Below are 23414 nucleotides of genomic sequence, written 5' to 3'. Positions count from 1 at the left end.
CTTGTTCCCTCTCAGTGGAGTTGTGTAGCTTTCCTTGGTGCTCCAAAAAGCAATTGGAAAAGTTTAGATCAAAGGTGGCACAAAAGGCCAGAAGATGCTTATTTTCTCCTCCTCTGATCACGGAAAGCACCACTTAAGGCAGGAATCAAGTGATTCTGACTCACACAGTCAATCAGGACATGAATATATGGCCACTAATATTTTTGGAGGCAGAAGAAAATTGTTTGCAGCACTTTGCTGAACATGCTGCTGATACATGGCAGCTGTGCCTTTGTCAAGCCAAGTACTAATATCATGTTACTTACATCAGTCATTTTTGGATTTGTGGTTTGCAAAAAAAAGGTCAAAAGAAAAACAGGATTTGAATTGGAAGCTTAGAAATTGTGTGGTTTTACAGAGACTTCCGAGCTGACAAAAGAGAGGTTTGATCGCGTGGCAGTGTTGGCAGCCCAAGTGCACAAAAATGTGTGTTATATAAATAATGCAGCAGAATAGTTCAGCATATTCTCTTTCCTTTCTGCAAGGGCGCCTGAAGCACTTTCTCGACCTAAATTGTACTTGAAAATCAAAGAATTAGCTCTTGTGCTGTTCTTAAAAGTAAAAAGAGCTGTAAGAGCTGTGAGAAAATCAGTGTTTCTCTGTGTTTGAGAGGAGAATAGAGCATTTATAAATATATTTAATGTGTTGTGCACTTAACTGTGATGCTGATCCACATGGGATTGTTTAAACAGAAAGTGAGGGTGATTCCCTTCCCACACCTTTGCAGCATCAGCTGGCTGCAGGGCAAGCACTGCCTGCCTTAAACCAACACTGCTGACATAGCAGTGCCGAGTCAAGGGGTGCTGAACGCTCCCAGGACATCAACGACGCTTCTCTTGCTGTTGTTGTTCATTTTTATTTATTTTGTTTTATTAGACAACTGCTTTCCATTATAAATAAATAAGGCATGAAGGTTCTCCATACTGTTACAGAGCTGGTAGCCACAGCTGTGCGTGCAGCTCCTGATGCATCTGGGGCTGTGGGGCACCTGGAAATGCAGAGTGTGGAAGAGAAGAGCAGTTGGTGGTTTTGAGGAGGAGACCTCTGGAGCAGGGGTGGTTTGCTCATCACACTCCTGCCAGCTTACCTCTGTGGTACTCAGTTTAACAAAACAGGGTGGTTTTGGGGGGGGGGTTCTGTATTAATTCCATGGGGAGTGAAAGAAAGGTTGCTCCTTGTAGCATCAAAGCCCTGGATGTAGGGGATTATTCCATTTGAACAGTCCCTTGGATGTAGGGGATTATTCTATTTGAACAGTCTACCCCTTCCAAAGCCACATTCACATTTCTTTCTCTCAATGTTGCAAAGATTCCAGCTGTTGACCCAAGATTTTGGGATGTAAGCTGGTGAAAAGAGAATCCAGATGTAGCTGATGGTTGCTCCAGGCGGGTACAGAGTAGGTTGCTTACACTGAACTGCTGGGTTTTGTGGCTCAATGCTCAGGGTGTTGCCTAAGCTGGAATGAGATGCTGCTTCTCTGCCTAAAACGTGTCTGACTGTACAAGGTCATCATCTAGTTCATGGAAGCTGGAAATCGGTGATTCCTGAGACTGCAGTGGCCTTTTGGTTGCATGTTTGCATGTCTGTGGAAGCCAAAGTGAGGAGATTTCAGTGCTGGAAAGGGAACTGGAACATGAGAGGCGACAGTGTCTCAGCCAAGAAAGATTATTTTCAGCAGGAAGCTGAAATCTGTCCTTGTGGCTGGGGAGATGTTTGGAGCAGGAGTGAGGGGTGATGTGTGATCCATGCTACTGCCAGGGCCAGACCCCTGACCTGGGAGGTGCTGCATCCCCTGGCTTGTGTGTGAGTCCCTGGGAGTCAGTTTTGAGCCCATGCAAGCTATTTTTAAGGAATTTGCTACAATGGGACGATGACCTCTTGAAGAGCACAGCACAGAGAGCTGGTACCCAGACCGTGAGATGAAAGTGTGTCTCTGATATTGTAATAGCACTTCTTGTCTCGCTGTGGGAAAGCCCTGGGCTCTGAGTTCCTACCAGGCATGGTGCTTCACCTGGGCTGAAATACCAGGGCAGACTGAGAGCGAGTAAATCCCACATGCCTGCAAGGTCTGGAGAGTGTGGACTGAAACACTGAGAGATGCTGATGGAGATGGAACAATCAGTCTTATGTTTCTCTTCAAGTTTTTCCAGTTGCAATGAGCTTGCATTGTAAAGAGCTGAAAAACCTGACTGATTAGAGAATGGCTTAAATAGCAAGACCATGCTGCCCTTTGGGGAAGGCAGAGATAGAAGTCTCTCGGGTTCAAGCATAGGTTCTCAGCCATAAAACCTAACTGGAGGATTGGGCTGCTGTGCTGGGGCAGCCCCTAAAGTTCTGATGGCTTTTTGTATTACTTTGAGGCGCTGTTCTCCAGCAGTGGCAGGATGCTGGAGGACATCCAGGCTTTTGCTTGCAGATAATTGGGCTGTAGGACAAGCTGAAAAAGGGTGGAGGGGGAGACTGGTTTCTTTTCTTTCATGGTGGGGTTTACATTGCTGTTGTGATGTCTGGCAGCAGCAGTAACTCATGCAGAGATCCATCATGTGGTTTCTGAAATCCTCTAACTACAATGTACAATTGTCCCAATGGGTTGTCCAGAGCCTAAGCTTAAAAAAGTGAGTTGGGTCCCTGTGACATTCTCTCGCTTTCAGACCTCTCGAACCTTCAAAGCAGAGGGGCCACGCGGCGTTTCCTGGGGCTCAACAGAAGACGTGGCCGTTGCAATTGCACGTGGGAGCTGCGGAGAGCCAGGACTCATTTGCTGCTCTTGTTTTTCACCTTTGTGGCGTTGATGTCTGCTTTTGTTTTCTGAATGCGGGAGAAGATCTCCTTAAAAAGAGCCTTGTACTCAGGCTGGCTCTGCTCCAGCCGCTTGTCCACGGCCTCCACGTGTTTGCTGATGGTCTTTTCCATGGTTTTCCGCTCTTCCAGCTCGTGCCCCTCTCCTCGGAAGTCCCTGAAGGAGCTGTCGCGGGAGATGGGCCGGGAGGTCTGGACCCCCGTGTGGCGCACGCTGTCCTTGTGCTGCCGGCACTTGCTGAGCAGCTCCTCGTACTTCTCCAGCAGGGCGTGGTACTGCTCGTCCACCTCGCGCAGGATGGACATGCCGCGCTTGCGCACGTTGTTGGCGTGCAGGGTGTAGTTGCCCTCGTGCCGGCTCACGGCGTCCTTGGTCACGATGGCGTTCAGCGCCGTGTCGCTGCAGCTCTTGCGCACCGGGTGGTTTGGGGAAGGGGTCATGGACGTCCCGTGGCTTTTCCCTCCCTCCTCCTCGGACAGGTCGATGTAATCCGCTTCCGGGGCGTTGTTCAGCGGCTCAAGGAGGGCTTCGGACAGGTTGTCCTCTCTGCTGAGCAGGTACTTCTTGACTTGCTTCATCTGCTGCAGCTCCAGGAGCTCTGCCTCCAGCTCCTTGATGCGCAGTTTGCAGTTCTCCATCTCGCACACCCGCTGCTCCAGGTCCGAGTACTCCTGGATAACCGAGGTGTACTCGCGCTCCACCCTCTCCTTCCGCTGCTTCTCCTGGTTCACCTGGGATCTCAGCGAGTCCACCATGGCTTGGAGACGCTCGTTCTCCCTCTCCAGTGGCTTCTGGTTGAATTCTGTGGAAGAGCTGTGGACCTGAAATGCATCCTCATACCTGAAAGAGGAGAAAGATGCTTGAGAGAGTCAGACCAAGCAGTTTGACCCATGAGGGATTTGTGTTTTATTGTTATGTAAGTAGATCTACTGATGTCCAAAAAGGACATGAGCTCATGGAGTGAGATGTGCCTTCTCCATGTGCCAGGAGATCACAAGGTGTGGACACCAAGACAAATCTCTGTCCCACAGAACTTGCAGTTTTATTGGACAGCAGCATTAAAAGACAGGAGGGAAATGAGATCCTAAAATGTAAAAGATACATCTGGTTAATAGACAAGCCACCAGCATTGCAGTGAAGCCAGAATGAATGTTCAGGTGCTGCCAGTCTGAGCTGAAAGTAGGTGGCTTTGGCTTTTTCCTGCTAGAGTCCCTCAGCTGCTCTCTGCACCATTGAGTTCGCCAACTACCCACTGTGTATGGCAACAACCCCAGACCCACCCAGCCAAAACTCTGAAGCACGTGTGCTGCTGCTGTGCAGCCCTGTGTCTGGGAGGTGCTCTGGAGGGAGTGAGGGAGGATTTACATGGCAAGACAAATAGAGATTTTTGATAGAGGTGCCCCTTCTTCATTGCCTGGGAAGTGATAACAAACACTTCCCCCTTCCCTTCAGGAATCTGGGTTTTCCTCCTCAGTGAAGCACCCATGGCATCCTGTTTGTTTAGAACAGACTGGAAAAGTGCAAGTTCCATGGCTTCCCCTGGGAGGCATGGCTGTGGTGGGGGGTATTGAACAGATTTCAGGGCACTGAAGGGCAGCCTGACCTTCAGAGCCAACTGTGGAGCTGCAAGGGGGCCCAAGGTCCTGTGGTAGCGGGGAGAGTGGGATTGGGGGACTGGGGGGAAAAGAACCACAGAGACATTAAGTGGATTTTGCTGGGGGCCACGTTATGGCCTGATTAACATCCTCATTGCTGCTGCAGTGAAAATGTCTTTGGTTCATATCCTCTGGCAGAGGATGCTTTCAGTAACAAAGTTTATTGATTGCTTATCTATTTAAAGAACCCTCTTTTGTGGACAAAGCTGAGCAAGAAATGTCCTCGTGAGGTCAGTGAATTAACACAGTCCTGGGTTTTGAGGAGGATTAAGGCTGCAGTAGTGCTGAAGGTGTTTGTACAGCACTTGGTGTACCTGCATGTGTGACTGGTGTTCCTAGGGAGTGCTGGAGTCATGCAGCACAAAATGCACCATCTCAACTGGTTTCAGTGAGCCAGAGGTGTTGGTGCTGTGCTGGAAAGGCAGCTGGAAAGGGAAAATGGGCTGTGCTGGTTTGGGAAGGGAAGTATCCCTGTGCTGAGATCATGAAGGCTCCGCCTTGCCCACACCTCCTTAGGCAGGTGGGTTGGTGAGAGGAACATCCCCCCTTCAGCTCCAGCCGTGCATTTCAGGCTCTGGTGCCCAGCCTCTGTGTCTGCGGGCTTTCTGCTCCCCTGTTTGTGGGGAGCAGTTTGGAGGGGTTGCCACAGCCAAGGCTCCGTACCTGGGGCTGGAGCACAGCTCCTTAAGGCAGGGGAAGGTGTGGATGGTTCGGCGCCGCTCCCTCTTCTCCCTCCGGATGCGGAGCTGCTCCAAGCTCCGCATTTCCTCCACCTGCTTCTGCAGCTCCTCCACCTGGTTCTGCAGCCCCTCGATTGTTTCTGTCAAGCTGCAGAGAGAGGAGGGAGCACAGGGAAGAAATCAGATGCTACAAGTTCCTAAAAGGTGTTTTTTTCCTATAGAGAAATCCAGTCTAGGGAAGGTGCTTCCAGTTTCTAGCGTGTGCCCTGGGATCATGACAGCACTTATTTTTTGTTGGTCTTTCTCTGTGTGGTCACTCTTGAATGGGGTTAGTTATAAAAAAAGGGATAGGGGGATTGAATGGAGTCCTGTCCTCAAATCAGTTGGCTGAAAGAGTCATCTCTGAGACAAGCACTCTCCTGAAACATCTCTGCACTTAAAACAAGCATCTATTCCTTTTGTTTATCTTGTAAAGAAACACAGAGACTGGGCAGAGATTTTGTTTCATTCTGTCTGCAGATCGTTTGTAAAACACTCTGCTCAGAAATTCCTTCTCCACACAGTTGTTTGCAAATGATGCTGCATTACAAGAACGTGGCTTAGGCTGCTATTTCTAGGGATGACCTTGATCATGGGCTTGTTTTAGGAAAGAAATATTATTGATAAACTGGTGTTTCAGCATGGAGTAGCCAGGGTTTCATGAGTTGCTGGATCTGTGCCTGGCGTTTCTTCAGAGCTTGTGCTGGGGATCTCCCTGATAGGATTATGTGCCTTTTCTTCAAGGAAAATCATCTGAGGAGAGGCTGCTCTGCCTCTCTCCAGGTAGCTTCAGACACTCTTTTATCCAGCCCTTATCCTAGGGATGTCTGTGCTGTGGCTGACCCCTGCTAACCAGCACTACTGCAACACATTTGTGTTCTAAACATCTGCAAAGATGGGCTGATACAAAAGAGAATGGCTCAGATAGCAATGAGAGGCTGCACTTTGGGGCAGGGGAAAGGTGAGCTGAAGGTTCTGGGATCTTGAAGATCCAGGGGAGGCCATACCACTGGATTTTCTGTTGGGAAGTCTTGCTTTCCAGCACCAGCTTCTGGTTTGCCAGCTCCAGGTCCCGCGCTGTCAGGTCCAGCTGCTCATAGACTTTGGCGTGCTGTTCGTTCATCTGCCGCAGCATCTCCAGCTGCTTGGTCAGGTACTGCAGGGAAAAGTGAAACGTGAGCACTCCACATCCAAAACCCAGGGTTTTTCACAAGCAGAAATTCTTACAGCCTTTGCTTCCTCTGATAATGTGTTTTGTGGCTCTGCCTGGTTGAAGCCTCTTCCACAGATGAAATATTCATCCCCCCGACCACTGTAAATATTTTTGTGTCTAAAATACGATTGAACTTCCCTTGCCCTCTGTGAAGGGCACTAACCTCTATCTCTCTCTATTCAGCTGCATTTTTATTCCCAGTACCAAAGAAAGTTGATATCCCTGGGACTGAAAGTTGACTGAAATTGGCCGGTTGGTTACTGGATCGCCTGACAGATCAATTGCAGAAGCTGTGTTTCCTTGGGAATTCAGGCTAAAACTCTGAGTCTGTGAAATATGAGGAGACCTGTGGTTTCTGTGGATTTCCACACCCTTTTCTCTAAGTCTGCTATTGCAAAATCTTATCCTTGAAAGACTAGGAGAGGGGCATCTACTCAGGTGCTCACTCTCAGCTGGGGCCAGATTCCAGATCCTCTGGTGGATGTGCTTCTGATGGGCTGCTGGAGGGGGAATGACTAAATCCATCCACTAGTTCCCTCAAACATCAGCTGTCTGATCCCTGCAGCATCATGTGCTGCTCCTGTGAACTGGCAGACCTCCTCTGCCCTGTGTCCTTTTAAATCAGGGGGTGTCACAGATTCCTAGAAGGTTTCCAGTGGATGAAAACCCTCCCAGGCACAGCAGGTTTAAGCCTCTAAGATCAGTTCTGTGAGCTCTTAGAAATACTGCTCTGACCCCACGGGATGCTTGAAATGGGGGTTTAGATTGCAGCTCTTGGAGAAAGAGCTATTTTATGCCTCTAACAAAGGGGGCTGTGTTATGGGGGTGCCGACGGGCCAGCTGGGAACAAAAACGATTCTGAATCTCTGGAATCAAAGGAAAGCTGCAGCAGAGCAGAGAGAAGGGAGTGTGAAGGCTGACGGATGTGCAGGGGAAGGCCAAACGTGACCCAGATGTAGCCTGGTGCCAAAATCTGGTGCCAAAATCTAGTGTGCACATCTGGGCAGGGAGTGAGGATGTGAGAAAAGGAAAAATGCAAGTTGATAGGGGAACAAGACCCTCTCCAGGGCTGGGATGAGCTTTAATCCATCAACAGACTTTAAAACAGCATTTAATCCGTCCTGCTTCAGGCACTTACAAAGGATACTTCAACTTCCACGCCCCACAGCACATCCCTGCCTTTCTGCTGGCATCTGAGCTGCTGGCACTGGTGGAAGTGCCCCTTTCCCACCTTTGCCCTTAGGTGGCAGCGCTGGCCAAGCAGCCCGTGTCCCCAGCCCTGTCCCGACTGTGTCCCTACCTCGATCTCCTGCACTTGCTCCTCGTTGGTGGCATACATCTGCTGCAGGGAGTCCTCCAGCTCTTTGTTTCGCTCCAGCAGCGTCTTCCCCAGCTCTGCAGCCAAGTGTAAGTCTGAAAAGCAGAGGGACAAAGCTGCTGCAGTTCCCATGGCTGGGTGTGGTGGGATCTCCCCCCACCCCAAAAAGTGACCCCACACCAGGCACAGCAGCACATTTTTCATGACACTGGTTGTACTGGCACGTTTTGACCTGGCTGTATGCTCACAGAACGTACAGGATCTGGCCGCTTGTCTTGCTGGGCTGCAGGAGCAAGGGGAGGCCAAGCTCAGGACTCTGCAGCTCCTCCATGCAATGACAATTTAGTGCTTTGCTGGCTGCAAAACCCTCCTGCATTCCCTGCACACTGTAACCAGGATCAGCCCAGGATCTGGGCTGTGGCAGGTACTCAGCACCTCCATCCCCTATCGCTGGGGAGGGCTCAGCACCTGTCAGAATGGAGCAAAGGGTTGGTAAAGCCCTGCAGGGCCTTGGGGATGCTCTATAAATTACATTATTATCTCTAACGAAGGGAGTGCCTTGCCTTCCCTGTCAGCCTCCATCCATCAGCCTCTAACAGACTGACAGGAGTAATAAAACCCTGCGTGGCCCGAGGGGGCTGGAGGCACCTCCCAGATGTGCTGCCCTGGCAGCGCTGCAGCAGCTGAATCCAAGGCTCTTTCCTTGGGGCAGCTCCGGGGAAAGGACAAACTACTTTGTGTTCACTCTCTGCCACCTCTAAACGCCCTTAGGAAGCTACTGAAAAAGTTGGACATCAGGAGAAATGCAGGGAAAAGTAGATGTTGACAGTGTGGTCAGTTGAAAATGCTGGTTTTGCTGATGGGAAAAGAAAAAGCCTCCAGGCCATGTGAATCCTGTGTTGGCCAAAGTTTGAGCACACAGGTGATGCTGTTTGTGAGGCTGGGACAGCAGAGCTGGCTCTGAGAACAGCCCTTTGCTTTCACAGGAATTGGTTGTCTTCTTAAAACCTGACTATGAGCAGGGAGGGTTCATTTTTCTTGGTGCTTCTAGAGGTAACAGCTCTTAGGATGGCAGAGTGAAAATCTGACCTTAATCCTTGCAAAAGGTAAGGAAACAGGTCCTGATGTGCACGATTGCTCTTTCTTTCTTTGGTGTGGTTATCATGCAGCTGTAGGTAATTGAGGAGTGACAATCCTGCAGGGTGTGAGGGGACCTGGGTCTCCTGCCCTGGCATTTTCTCAGCCTGTTGTAATGCTCCCCTCTAGTCTGCATTTAATGCTGTGTTCTGAAAAGGCTTTGCCAGGGCTGAGAGTAGCTATCATTTTCTTCAGTGGTTCATTTGGCCTTGCAGTTGATTGGGAAAGAGGGATGTTTGGTCACTAAGACAGGAAGAAGGGGAACCAGGACTCCTGGGATGTATCCTGAGCCTGGGAAAGCCCTGACCTCTCACACACCACAAAATGAGGCTCATGCTGACCTTGGACATGAGTGCTTGCCAGGGGTGAGCTACAGTGCTGTCAGTGCCTGGGGTGGGGCTTTCCTGAGGGATGCTGCTGTGCTCTGAGATGTGCTGATTTGTTACCAGTTTGTGTGTTGCCCGTGTTTTTTTCTGCTGGCTCCCCAGATGTGGTGCTGCCAACAGCTGCTCAGGATGTCCTCGAATCTCCCCTTTCCATGGGAATGTGCTCTCCAGCTGTGCCCTGCATTGCAGGGTGTTATTATTAAAAGGGCTGTGACCTTTTTAATTATAATCCTCTTCATTGCACAGTGACCCAGTCTGAGGGCTGCAGTCGCAGCTCTCCCTGCAATCAAGTTATTGGCACGTTTCCCCATGGACAGACCTCCTCCACCTATTTGGTTTTATCCAAGCACCAAATTTCCCTAGTTTATAAAGTGCCCTAGGGAGAGCTGAGTGTTTGCTACACCAGCTGGGGCTGGGGGAACAGCCAGATGCCAGCAGAGATGAAGGATGATTTGTGCCTTTAAGCTGCTTGGGGCTGTGTTTAATGTCAGCACCACCTTGCCAGAGCCAGTGTTGTTCCTGGAGAGCGGCACCTTGGAAATCACATCCCTGGCAGCAAGCAGGGCCCCAGTGTGGAGGTGTGGATGAGAGGGCCCCGTGCTGTGCTCCAGGTAATGAGTCAAGTGTGTCCCCGTCCCTGTGGATTACACCAGTGCTCTCCCACCATATGGCATCCAATTTAATCAGCTGGGGTTGAGTTAAGTGGATTAGGCAGTGCAAGATCCTGCATTGTAATTTAAAGGGCTCTGTCAGCAATAATTTAATGGGGGAAATGGGCAGTGTTTGGGGATGAGTGGGAAAGAGGAAAGAATGGGGCTCGGCTCTGAGGAGGAAATTGAGTCTTCATTTCCATTTTGAGCATAAGGGCCTGGGAGACTCCAGGCTTGAAGGACTTGGGGGAATTGGTTCTTTTAGTGTCTTTTAACTGCCTCAGCCATTGTCACACACACTCCCTCACTCTCTGCCTGCCAGCCAAAGCATCCTTGGTAATCCTGTCTCATCCACCCCCTTGTGCCTGAGTCCTCTTCCCCACCTGTTGGTCCCCCCAGCTTATGGGGCTGAGGGGAGGGGGGGATGCTGTGGAAGTGCTTTAATGTCGTCTTTAGACAAGATCCCTCTTGATCTTTGTACTAATTGTGGCTCTGCATGGGCTGAGGGAGCACACAGCTCCTCTCCACAGAGACCTTGGAAACCCGAGGCTGAATGTGAAATTTCACCAAGTTGTTTGAGGGAGAAAAAGAACTGTTTAGGAATTCAAGAATCCTTTCTACATAGTACTATGGTTTTCCCCCAATTTTTTGTATTCCTTTGCTTCTCCACTGTCAGATCAGCCAGCCAGTGCTGAAGGACTTGCCCTAATTTAGCAGATATGCTGATGACTCCCTTCCCCCTCACCTCTGGATGCAGGAGGAGAAATGAAGTGCTGTGTGTCTGCTCGATGTGCCCAATCCCTCCACATCCTGCCTGTGCTGAAGGCACCACTGTGAAATGGCCAATGTTCAACTTCAAAAATGGAGTCCTGATGCTTCCAAATGTTATCAGGAGAGAACTATGGACGCAAACTGTCCTGACGCCCTCTGGCTCCCTGCACTGCAAGCACTGACGTGACCCTTCTAATTAACACCAGCAACGGGACATGCCGTGTCCCCAAACAAAGGGCTGTGCCTCTGGAGCAGGGGAGGGAGGGATGGAGGCTGCATTTCTCTGAAAGCTGCCATGGGAAAGGCCTCTGAGCAAGGAGGGTGGGGATGGAAGGAGAGACCATATGGTGGGAAGGGAGCAGGAGCTGAATCCAAGCAGAGGAGCAGGGCTGGGCAGAACATCAAGGAGGCACCGTCCTGGAGCTGCAGAGATCAGCAGTAGCAGCCCAGCAATAATTCTGCTACCTCTGTGCCACCGAGGGAACTTGAAAAAACCCCATCCTGATCCAAAAGCTGTCACCTTTGATGGAAGGAGGCTGAGGGACAAACTGCAGGCTATTCCCTCACGGCAGCATCCTGTGGCAGTGCTGGCACAGGCACGTTCCCTGCATGGGGCTGTGGCAGAGCTGGATGCTTCCCCAGCCTTGCAACGAGGCTCAAAGAGGATTTGGAGCTGTTTCTGCCTTCCCAGGCCTGGTCTGCATCTATTTGAGCAGAACACTCAGCCACAGCTCTCAGGAGGGGTTTGTTCCCTCCAGCATCTCCTGGTTGTGACTTTGGGAGGGCATAAGCCTGGTGCTGAGCAGGTTTTGGCTGCTTTTGGCTCAATGATGATCCAGTAGCTGTTCAGATGCTCCTCATAAATGCAGCTTTCTGGAGGAAGCCACCATCTGGTGCAGCTGCTTTGGACTCTCCCCTGTCATTTCTCTTGCAGTGAGGGATTCTCATGTTTAGGCTGTGAGAGAACACACTGGGGATGCTGCACTTGGCTCCTCACCTTTAATAAACCAGCCCTGTCCCTGTCCTGCAAAGCCAGCAGCTTGCAGGGGACACAGAAGTCCTTTGCTGTGTGGTGCAGATGAGCAAGGGTTTACGGGTTTGCAGGTCCTTTTCAGCTGAGCATGTATAAAGGAATGACTTGTGGCCCGTCCCTAAATGTGGGGCTGTGGAAAGGGCTGCTCCTGTCCTGTGCTGCACATGGTGAATGCATCTGCTGAAGAGCAGGGAGGAGGGTGGGGAGGTCTCTGGAGGAAGCTCAGGGTGCTTGTGAGTTGATGAATGGGGTACATTGAGAGTTAAGAACTGATGTTTAATGCTGTTGACGTTTAATTTAATGGCATTTGCTGTCTGCTCCATTACACATGGGTACTTAAAGTCAAGGGTGGGTGCAATTATTCCTTTCAAAGTCTAAATGAACGATGCTATGCTGGTTTACCCTGGGATAGGGTATACTTGCTACTCATTTCTTTTTCCTTCATAGTTGCAGGGCATTGTGCTGTGTGGGTATATCACAGTGAAGATCAGCTTTTGTGTATCACTGACTGCTGCTCCAGGGCAGGTGATGGGAGCAATCTCTGTACTTGGCCTGTGCAAGGCGTTGCAATGGAACTTGCTGGGGTGCAGGGAAGCAAATGCCATCTGGCAGCACCTCAAACACAACCTGAAAAAGCCTTTCCAACATGCCCATTCTACAAAGATGGTGTTTCCCAAGGCCAGCCAGAGCTTCCAGAGAGTCACCAGTGTTTCTGCTGAGACATGGGTTCTCCACTGCTTTTACACTGATGTAACTCAGACATTGCTGATCAGTTCAGCTCTGCACTTGGTGTTTTGTGTGTTTTTGGGGAGGATCTGCTATTTTGGTATATTGGGATGTTCCACAAGGGCAGGGCTTGCTTTGTAAAACAGTCCCAATGAAGCAGGTGGGGAAAAGTCTCTGTTAGGGCTGGGTGAGGGCAAACAGGGTGCCTGAGCCCCTGGCAGCACAGCCACCTCCTCCTCTTCCTTCTCCTCCTTTCAAACTGTGGCTCTTGCTGGGCTGAGCTGATGTTGATCACACTGGCATTTTTGTTACTCTAATGAGATTTGCTGGATTTCCTGCTTGAGATTTTTTTTTGTTTTTTTTCCTTTTCTTTCTCTTGTGTAATCTGTTACATGCTCCTGTGCTGCCTTTGGCTGTGCAAGTGTCCCTGGTTGGGGAGGGGGGCTCAGGTGGTGGCAGAGGGGTGTTTGGCAGGGGGTCAAGCCAAGCCCAGTGCTCTGAGAACAGCTCCTTCCATGGTATCTTGAGCCCCCTGGGCAAAAGTGGCATCACCAAGGAGAGGAAATCCCTGACAAGGGGCTCAGGGACACTGTCTGTACTGTGCTGTGCTGCAGAGAAGTCCTCCAGCTCTCTTAGCCCCTGCTGCTCCCTTCCTTGCCTTCTATATTTTTCAGTTCTATTCAATATTTCCTCTATCAGCTCTCCTTTATTCTTCTCAGATGCTCACCAGACTTTTTAGATTTAATTTATGCCTTTTCTTTCTTCCCTCTTATCATCCTGCACTCCGAATTCTCCCCTGTATATTAATATTTGAGACCCAGGATGGTCACCTCAGCTTGTGAGCTGTGTCTCTACAAACACAGGCAGAGCAGTCCCATCCCTGTGCCCACAGCAACTGCTGTGCCTTTTGCCAAGTTGTTAGAGCATGAGAACACAGAGGATGTTATTAGACCATGGCTGAGGCCCCATCTGCATCTTTTCCTGCTGTTCTCTTATCTAAACAGCCTCAGTGCCTGTGTTTGCCTTATAGGCTGAAATGGCTTGAACGAGCTTGGTGACTGGTGACTCCGAGGCTCTGATAGTGCACCTGGGTCAGAATGTCCTAAATAAATATATACAAGTGGGGCTATTGAAGAGAAGGAGTGAAGAAAGAGGAGGGAGAAAGGGAGCCAGAGCTTTCCTGCATGCGCTCCTCCCCTGGGCAGCAAATCTCCAACTAATTAATTATGTTGGGCTGCAGAAAACCGTGAATAAAGGCTTCCAGTCTTTTAAAGCTAAAGACACGGGCATGTGGATGGCTGCCATGTGGCAGAACTCCTCTTCCCTGTGTGTTTGGGGGCAGGAGGTTGTAAGTGACCCAGGCTGGACAAGGAGGATGAGCACCAGGGTGCTCTCTGCACGTGCAGAGCCCCGAGCAAAGGCGCCCTGCGAAGGACAGGTCACTGTGCTCACGTGGCAGGGGACGGTGCCCACAGCGCTGGGCTGCCACAACCGTGTCACTTCTCCTGCCCTGCCCTTCTCCTGCCCTGCTCCTGAATATATTCCCCTACTCGGAGCCATTCCCAGCCAACTCGGATGCCCTTGCTCCCCTCCTGCTAGGGGGAGGCAGGTGGAGCCACTGATTCTGAATGATTTGGACACTCAGGGCACAGGGAGCAACCCTTGTAGCACAACTGTCACTTTGCAGCTGTAGCAGCCCCCAGGACCCCTGCCAGCACTGCCACTGCTGGTTAATTCTGTCTGCTACCTCGTGTGTCCAGAGGCATTTAGGTACAGAGACCTTTCTTCCATGTGTTACAGCTAAATGCAGAAACAGCCTCTGCAGCAACGCAAAAAACCTGCCCCCCTCTTCTCCATCAGCCTTTTTTCTTAGAAGAAAGTGTATCCTCTTGCAGGGTGCTGCCCCACTTCTGCTCCCTTCCCATCTGCTTCTGGGGAGTTTAGGAAGCCCTGTTCCTCCAGGTGCTCAGCTCACAGCCCAGCTGTCTTGTGCCTGGCTATTGGCACAGGCTGGAGATGCTGCCCGTGTGGGAAGAGATCCTGACCTCAGATGAGTGATCAGTGCTGTTTGTGCAGTTGCGCTGCAAGAGCACAGGGCTGTAACCTTCCAGTCTGAGCTTGCAGGGAAAGGGAGTGATGAAATACTTGATGTACTCTCAAAATGATGTTATGTCCACCACTAGTCCTGAGCAGGATGCAGAGCAATACTTCTTTTGGGAGCTCAACACCAAAACCAGTGTCCCTGACACAGTTCTGCTTCAAAGACTGATGCTTGTGGGGCGTGCTGTGCTGCTCCTTGCTCTGCCTCCTCCTGCAGACACCAGTGCTTGGCCACGACCTCCCAGTTCAGGTGCCTTCCCAGGACTCAATACTTCCTTGTGGCCCGAGAAATCTTGGAGGATGGCACGATCACATCCTTGCTCCAACTGCTGGTGCTGCAGCTGCATATTTGGAAGAGGCCAAGAAGCATGGACCTGGATATTACACACGTGAAGGTCTGAATCCTTCAGAGAGGAGGCAGATTAACTGAGCAGGGCCAGAGCAGCTGCACAGACTACAGTGACTTCCCAGAAAGCTGCAGAGGAATGGTCTGTTTTAACCATTAGAACAGTCACTTTTTGGAGAGATGGTTTATAACTGTTAAATACACATGGAAAAAAAAACAAAAAACAAACTAACATGAAATCCCTTTGAAATTCCCAGCTGTGCAAAAAGCAGCAGTTGTGTAACATCTGGTCTCCTTCCTTTGGGTTATTTTGTATTGGAAATATTTTCCTAAATTCTTGGCCCACGTATGACATAGTCTTTTTGGACAGATTAAGCAGAAGCTTTGGAAACCCTGAAGGTGTGTTTAATGCGAGCACACAGATCTGTTGGAGTGAGATGAGGTGGGAATTTAGCACTGTGCTGCTCTGGGAAAGCCTTTTGGGAGAGGAGACAGAGTGTGAGTGGGGGAGCGAGCGGGCAGTGCGTTATCCTGAGTGCTGGCACTGCTTTTAGCAGGAGCGGGATGGGACCCTGGTGCTGTCACTGCTCTGAGTGGCTCCTGCCTGTCACACTGAGTCAGTGCACTCACCCTGTCACCAGCCAGCACTGGCTGGTACAGGAGCAAAGAGAGAGGATTGGAGAATGCTGGGCTGGGGGGACAGGCTCCATGTGCAGGGTGTTCGTGGCCGGTGCCTTGGCTGCCAGTCCCTCAGGCTCAGAGCTGCTGGGAGAAAACGTCCTTCAGGATTCAGACCATAAATCCTCTGTGCATAGCCTTGCCAAGGAGAATTGCCACTGTTAGCAGATTGTTTCAGGATGAGAAATATGGAAAACTCTGGTTTTTTGTTCGTTTGTTTGGGTTTTTTGGTTGTTTTGGTTTTGTGTGTTTTTTTCAGGGTTTTGTTTTCGTGGTGTTTTTTGGGGTTTTTTTGTTGGTTTTTTTTTGGTTTTTTTTTGTTTTTTTTTTTTTTTTTTTGTTTGTTTTTGTTTTTGTTTGTTTTTTTTGTTTGGTTTTTTTTGTTTTTGTTTTTGTTTGTTTCCCCTTTCCCTTTCCAGCAGTTCCTCTAATTCTGCTCCCTCCCACAGCTGGAACTATGTGCCTGGGCTCAGCAGATGTGGAGAGGAGCTTCTGGTCTCTCACTGAAAGTTGCTGTGTGGGGCTTTCTTGTGCCCCTTGTTGGCTTTCTTGTGCCATTTTTGCTTGCTGCCTTCAAGTAACAGGGGAATTTTCGCTCTAGGAAAATACATCTATATATATTCTTTTTCCCCCCCATATTTGGAGTCTCTCATCACTTCTTTAGACTAACCTGTCATCTTATTTCCTTGTCTCCTGTGACTTTTCTAGTCCCTCTTGTCATTCCTAAGCAGCTCAGCAATTAGTCACTGAAAACTTTCCACTTCCATAAGCTACCTGCTGTACTGTACTGCTAAATAAATAAGTGGCTCAGCTACTGCAGGCAAAGCTCTGTCCTTCTGGCTTGCCTCTGGGGAGGGAGAGAGGGAGGGAGGAGGACAGGCAGGGTGTGTGCCTTGTCCCTGGACTGCTGGGATAACTGCCTCCTGAGGGGTAGAATATGAATTTCACCAGCTCCCCTGTGCAGTGAATGCTTTGGGCAAGCTGATAATGGATTGCAGTGCTCTGGACAGCCTGGGTGGTGCAGGTATGGGTGCCAGCATGCATCCCCTGGGATTACACCAATGCCAGGAGCTGGGCACTGGAGCACTGGTCACCCTGTGTCTTTACACGGATGAGTTGGGAGTGGTGCAAGCTCAGCACCTTGTGTCATTTTCCTTCTTAGTACTCAATCAATCAGATGCTTGGCAAGAGGAGGAGGAATTAAAAACGATCCTTAAATCTGGAGACCTTTAGAGGTTACAGCTGTCATGTCCTAAGCCTGCATTGCAGATGGTTTGGCCCAGAGGTTTCTGTGGCTGCCCTGGAGGACAATTGGTCTCGCAGTGGCAATGAGGTGATGTGCTGGTTCTTGCACTCCCTCTGTCCTGCTGCCTATCTCAGAGCAGTGAGAGGCAGTGAGAGGCTGTTTATTGACATGGAAGGAATCATCCCACACTTATAGAATCCTAGCATATGCTGAATTGGAAGGGACCCATCAGGATTATCAGGTCCAACTCCTGGCCCCATGCAGGACACCCAAGAAACCTCCATGTGCCTTAGGCCATGGTCAGGAGTCAGAAGGGTGGCTTTGAGAGGCCTGCTCTTGGACTGCACTCTGCTCTGGCTGCTGGCAGGGGGATAGGGAGGCTGGGGAGATCGGGGAAGGCAGAGGCATGACTGCAAGGAGGATTCATCTTGTGAGATGCTGCGGTGAGATGAAGGCTGGAAGTGGCTGGCAGAGCTGCTGGCTCTGTTTGGATCCAGATGCAATTGAGTTGGCACACAGCCCTCCCAAACACAAATGCTCCTGATGAACAGGAAAGGTGCCCCCACTTATCTGCAGCTCAGACTCTCTAATTTTAGCTCATTCATTCTCTTGGGGTCTGGCTGCACATAGGCCTTGTGCACAGGATGTGATGCAACTGTAGCCACATCATCAGTTCACAATGGCTGGAAAAACGTTCACCAGAATTTTATCCTGGTTTTAACACTTAGAGGCACAGACTCCCTGGCCCACGGAAGGTGGCTGGACCAAAGCAGCACTGATATCTCTTCAGGCTTATAAAGCAATAAGCTAAGTCATGGTAAGAGGGAATTGCAGCTCCATTTTTACCACTTTTCTCAAATCAGAAAGCCTTCCCAGAGGGAACATCATTGCAAAGGAAACCTCACAGGACACCACTGCTGTTACCCAGGGTCCTGGCTGGGACTTGAGTCTCTGCTTCTGTGTGCTAAGGCATCTTGGTATAATGCCTTGAGCCACAGAGTGTTACAGTGTGCAGGGAACAGGTAAAGGCATCTGAAAGGCACTGGCTTCATCTGAACAAGGCTGGAAGGGCCCTGAGGCTGGGGACCAGATCTTGCTGCTTCTAAATCATGTGATAGATGCACCCTGTTGCTGTGGACACTTCAGGGGAAAGAAAGAGTGAATGGGATTTATTATTTTGAAAAAAAAATGGTTACTTTGGCAAGGTGAAGCTCATGGAAGATGACAAAGAAAGTAACAGGTGCTTGGTGTGGAGCTGGAGGCATGATTTCCACTCTGGTGCTAAAATGGTTAATTAACATAATCATCACAGAGCTCCCAGTTAAGCCATCTGTTGCTTAGCAAACAGTTTTGGATGTAAATGTAATAAATATTTGATGATGCTGTGAAATGATGATAAAGGCCCAGCAACCAACTGGTTCACGGAAGAACCTTCTCTGCTCTCCTAGCTTGGATTGTTTCTTGTTTCTCCCACCCCTTGCTCCTAAGGAATGGTCTTTAAGCCTCTGCTTTTGTCCTCTGCCCTCCTGGTGCTGCTGCCAGGCGTGGGTTTGTGTGCGACCCCGGGCTCTTGGCGTGCCAATCCTCTTAGCAATGCCACTAATGGTGCCACGCTGGAGTCTCGTGCTGCACACCCACCCCCCATTCCAAACCATGGCTCCACGGCTGTGCCGCCACCAAAGACCTCTGGGTGTCATGCAAAGGCACAGTGTGTGTGGACAAAGTCCAGCACTGTCCTTTGTGATGCTTTGTGCATTGTGCAAATTAATTACGGTTGTAATTACCCCGTAGGACCTTTCCATTTGGCTGATTCCAGTTACAGCCTTCCCGCATCTCTCCTTGAGTTTGTGGAAGCCTGTGCAGCCCCTATTCATATACAGGAGGCTGCAAACCCACAGCTGGGCTTTGTTTTGGGTGTGTGTTTTCCTCCAGTTCTGTACGTGCTCAAAAGTGGAGCCTGTACCCAGCCTCAATCCATCATCTGGAGACAGTCATTCTGTTTTTAGGCTGCCGGGACAGAGCTGGGAACCTGGCCTGCAGTGGGAAGGTGCTCTTATTGTTGTGAGCCAGTTGTACAGTGCCAGTGCTGACTCATGAACCTGACACCAGGGACAACGTTAGGCTAAAAATCAATTGGTCCTACGTTGTTCAACACTCCCTGTATTCATCCCTGGTTCTGCTGTTCCTCAGCCTACATCCCACCCCTGGACCAGTGCCCAGGCCCCTTGTGAGCCATGGGAAGACGTCACCCAGAAATGTGAATTTCTGAGCATTCAAAGGCTGCACTGTTTATCCAGCTGATAGCTTCATCTCTGTGCTCTTGGCTTTGTTGGAGTGTCGTGTTTCAAAGAACAGGGCCCAGTATCCCACTACTTCCTGTGAATTGAGAAATTGGGATTAAAGCTCAGCTGTGACAACCCCTGGGGGGCTGGTTATCATTGCTTGCTGGGCCCCTGTCCTGCAGCTGAAGTTGTATAAATTTCAAATCATGACATAATGTACTGGAGCGATGGTGGGCTGAGGCACTGCAGCTGGACTGCCCATCCCTGCTGACAGTCAGCTGGGAAAAGCAAATATAAAACTGTACCTATAGCACAACATGCCAGAGGGGAACTGTGTTCAGGTAGGAATAATTTTTTGCTATGCATTGCCAAATCAGTCCCGTTCATTCCTGGGCCACTGGCCTGAAATGGGACTTCTTCCAGTTATTTACTTACTGCGTGTTGACTCAAAATATTAAGATAAGAAAAATAAAACAAAAAAAAGCCCCAAATACTCACAGGCACCAACTGTCCAGTCTTAGAATAAACATTCAATTGAACTAGGTACAGTTACTTCAAAGCAAACTACAGAAGTGAACATTTATCTTCTGCCATTCGAAACTTGGCCTTGATTTTTTTTCTTCTCCTCCCATATTTCTCCTGATATTACGGCTGGTTGGAAAAATCTCCAGAAGTAATTAGGTGACTAAGAAGCTGAAGATCCCTTTGGATTTGGGCTGGGACAGCAGAGCTTTTGAGACAGACTTTCAGCATCCTTAGCAATACATTATTTCCTTTATATTAATTTCTAACTAATTTGCCTGATAACTCTATCTTGGACTACTTTGAAATAAAAGCAGTGTCATAACTACCCCTGTTTGATTCTGCCTGCAGCAAGTTTTTTGGGGAACCAGCCACCTTGAATATGTAACACAACAAATTATTTACTGCCCTAGTGCTTAGGACAGCTCTGGGCTCCCTGCCTCTATCCATCGGCTTTAAACTTTCCTCGGCCAGGACAGCGGTTTGGAGCAGCAGAGCCGAGATTTGCCGCTGCAGGATGAGGCGCTGGCTGTGCCAACCAAATAGCAGTCCAGAGAGAAGGGATCCCACCCTCTCCTCCCCGGGGTTCGCCCGTTTTCTTGCCCGCGCATCCCGTGGCCCACCATCCCTGGCAGCTTGCGGCGTGCCCGCATCCTTACCCTGCTCCAGGTCCTGCTGGTCGTACCAGGGCTCCTCTTCCTCGCTCTGAAACTCCTCCATCCTGTCGGCGCTCAGCATTTAGCACCAGCGGCCCGGGGAGACGCGCAGCATCCGCCGAAGGGGGGCCCGGCGCCTCCGGACCGCGGAGCGGGATGGATGCGGGGACGCGGGCAGGGATGCGGACGGGGATGCGGCCTCGGTGCCCCGGCCGGGCCGGGAAGGAGGAGGTGGCACGACGTGGCAGCCGGTGCCCAGCCCCTGCCCCGGCTCTGCGTGCCCGGGGGGGCGGCTTCCTCCTGCCTGCCGGGCCGGGGGGGGCTCCGGAGGAGGGGATGCAGCGGGGACGTGCGGCCGGAGCGGGGGGGCACGGCTTGCTCAGGGCTGGGGGATGCACAAAGGAAGGAAGAGGGCCCGGCGCAGCCAGGCAGATCCTCGCTCCGCAGCTCGGTGGGGACCTCTAGCATGGAAATGCTGCAAAGAAAACCGGCGAGAGGGAAGGGGGAGGCGAGGCGAGACCGGCCTCCTTCGCCTCCTTCTTCTCCGCCTCCTCCTGCTGCTCCCGCCCAGCCCTGCGCGGGTGCGGGGCTGCGGGAGCGCAGCGCGGGGTGCCGGGCGCGGCTCGCCCGGGCTGCGGGGAGCGGGAGCTGTCCCGCCGTGCCCCTGCTCTGCCGATCCCGGCTTGCCGGTGGAATGCCGTGTCCCGGCCTCGCCATGGGCTTCACGGACACTTGGGACACTTACGGGACCTCTCAGCGGGGCTTTCAGCGCCTTCTCTGCCTTGCTGGGTTTGTGTGGTTGCTCCACAAGAAGATCATCCACCCTCCCTTAGCTGGGGCTGCAAAAGGGGATACCCCATACAAACAGCCCCACAGCTTTTCCTCAGTGTGGTGTGTTATATATAACCCTGTGTTATTTTGCATTCTGATGGGAAATCAGTGCCTCTGATGCAGGTTCCTCTTTCATTTTTCTTATTTCTGTGAAGGATGGAATGAACTCAATATTCAGGGAAATCGGAATTTATAGAGTTCTCAGGAGGAAATGTGTCTGTTACATATAAGTAAATTCAGAAAATATATTGGATTTTGGTGCTTGCTTTCCACTTTAATGGAATAAGGGTTAGAGATGATGGTCATTCTCCTAGCTGGAGTTTGGCATAAGGGAATTTATTTGTGCTTGTCAGCCCTAGAATCTCTGATAGATTCGAGTCAGCTTCTGTGACAGTAACAGTGTGTTTGGATAATGGTTTTTTTTGGTTGGTGATTTTTGGTGGTTTTTTTTTGTTTTATTTTGGGGTTTTTTTGTTTGTTTGGGGTTTTTTGTTTCCTTCTGCATTATGGAGCTCCACAGATTTAAATTTGATGGCATTGCCTTGCACTGGTGCCTACAGAAAAGGCAATATAAAGTGTCTACGCAAGAGCAGCAGACTGTGCATCCAGAAAAGATGGGATTTGTGTCAGAAAACTCCATCCCATCCAGCAGTGACAGGCAGCTGGGTGCCCCTGGATGATTAAAGCAAGGGCTAGGACTCAGCTCATGTGTACAGCAGCAGAGGAGGGGGATAAAGATGGGAATAAGAGAGGAATTATAGACTATTCCTCTCTTCTTTTCTCTGCATAGACCTCTGCATCACATATACACATCCTGAAAATTCAGTGGCTGCTTGGAAAGTCATCTTTAATACAGTCACAGATCAGAATGAAGGAGTCTCTTTAACCTGGCATTTATAACTCAGCAAACATAATCAAGCACTTGTGGTGTATCTGGGAGAAAGCCATCTCTAGGTCTTAGATTTTTTTCTAAGCAATTTTAATACAGAAATGGGAAAATCTGAACTTTCTCATGCCTATTGAAGAGTCATGTGGACAATGCCCTTAATGACATACTTAAACTTTTGGTCACAGCTGAAGTGGTCAGGCAGTTGGACTAGAGTTCTTCTATTATTTGTGAGAAATAATTGCTTTTGAAAAGTATTCTGTTCATAACAGAATTCTTATAAGATATCTTATGATAAATTCTTATAATTTATCTGTGTACTGTAGCCATATTGAGTACTTGGATGCAAAGCCCCAGGCTGTTTGGCAGCAAAAGCCAGATTACATGGTTTTGTGAAAATATTTTTTCCTGTAGGTTTTACCAGAATGTCTCAGATCTGATATGTCACTCAGTCAAATCAAACATCACTCCTGTCCAGGTTATATGCCAAAAAAAGAGAATTCCCACAGTCTGCCCCAGCTGGAGAGTCAGCACACTGCTTTCTTTGCAGAACGATTGGAGTTACCTCACTTTTTTTTCTGAAGAAAGGTTTGTAGAGTAGAGCATGTGAAATGTGACTTAGGGACACCAAAAAGACCTGCTTGCAGTTCACAGAGCTGCTCAGAGCAGAAAACCGCGACGATGGCTTCAAAGGCAACACTGAATGCCCTCAAACAGCTGCTTTGAGGTGTTCGGTGAGTGCCAAATCCTGAATTCCCAGCACCAAGGGTTATAAAACATCCTCTCCTCGTGTGTGGGTGGAATTTCATTAGGGTTAATGGGCCACCACATGCAATGAGCTCCTCATGAGGTGCTCGAACAGGGTCTGTGTTACAAGCCTGCTTGTACCTGGCTCCTTTCAGCCCAGGGCTAGGGACAGACTGGAGCTGGCTTTTGTCCTGCACCTCTGGACCATCTGGGCTCGGCACCAGGCTCGGAGAGTGGCCGGGGATGCCTTTGCAGAGCTGTCACTGGGCTTGTGCCCGAGCCTGGCATAGGAGCTTCAGGGCACAAAGGCTGCGGGAAAAGGGGCAAGAAAAGGGGAAAAGCGGTGATATGAGAGCAGAGGAGCTCGATGCAGGGATAAGGCAAAGGATGGAGCAGAAGAGAAGGGCCGTAAAGGAAAGCGCAGGGCAGAGAAGGCGGAGGGAGCGCAGGCAGGAGGGGACAGCGAGGAAGGAGAAATGAGAAAAGCCGCGCTCTGCCGTGAGCGGAGATGAGGCAGGGCCTGTGGGGACCACGGCCGTGGGGAGTGAAGTGTGGCAGGGAAGGGGCTGCGACAGGGAGGGCGAGAACGAAAGGGTGAAGCGGCGGAGGGATGACAGGCGGAGGTGGGAGAAGAGGGGAGGCGGCGGGGCGGGATGTAGGGATGGAGAGCTGG

General features: G+C 50.3%; 1 protein-coding gene across 1 annotated transcript; it reads right to left on the bottom strand.

Annotated features, from left to right (window-relative positions):
* Positions 1 to 892: 892 nt before the first annotated feature.
* Positions 893 to 20704, bottom strand: CDR2L (cerebellar degeneration related protein 2 like). Its single transcript, XM_054278722.1, has 5 exons — positions 20281 to 20704; positions 7727 to 7839; positions 6221 to 6369; positions 5158 to 5322; positions 893 to 3679 (listed from the first exon to the last, which is right to left on the bottom strand). The coding sequence occupies exons 1-5, from the start codon at positions 20357 to 20359 to the stop codon at positions 2794 to 2796; spliced, it is 1392 nt and encodes a 463-aa protein (XP_054134697.1). The 5' UTR covers positions 20360 to 20704; the 3' UTR covers positions 893 to 2793.
* Positions 20705 to 23414: the final 2710 nt, after the last annotated feature.

Source organism: Melozone crissalis, unplaced genomic scaffold, assembly GCF_028551555.1.
Source record: "Melozone crissalis strain CALT ecotype California unplaced genomic scaffold, PUWL_Pcris_2 ptg000026l_1, whole genome shotgun sequence".
Classification (NCBI taxonomy): Eukaryota; Metazoa; Chordata; class Aves; order Passeriformes; family Passerellidae; genus Melozone; species Melozone crissalis.
This window is presented reverse-complemented; position numbering and strand designations above follow the sequence as displayed.

Excerpts from the sequence above, each read along its gene's own strand:
- CDR2L (XM_054278722.1), bottom strand. The coding sequence starts at position 20,359 with ATGCTGAGCGCCGACAGGATGGAGGAGTTTCAGAGCGAGGAAGAGGAG. Across the intron at positions 7,840-20,280 it reads CCAGCAGGACCTGGAGCAGG|ACTTACACTTGGCTGCAGAG; the intron begins GTAAGGATGCGG and ends TCTGCTTTTCAG. Across the intron at positions 3,680-5,157 it reads GAGCTGTGCTCCAGCCCCAG|GTATGAGGATGCATTTCAGG; the intron begins GTACGGAGCCTT and ends CTCCTCTTTCAG.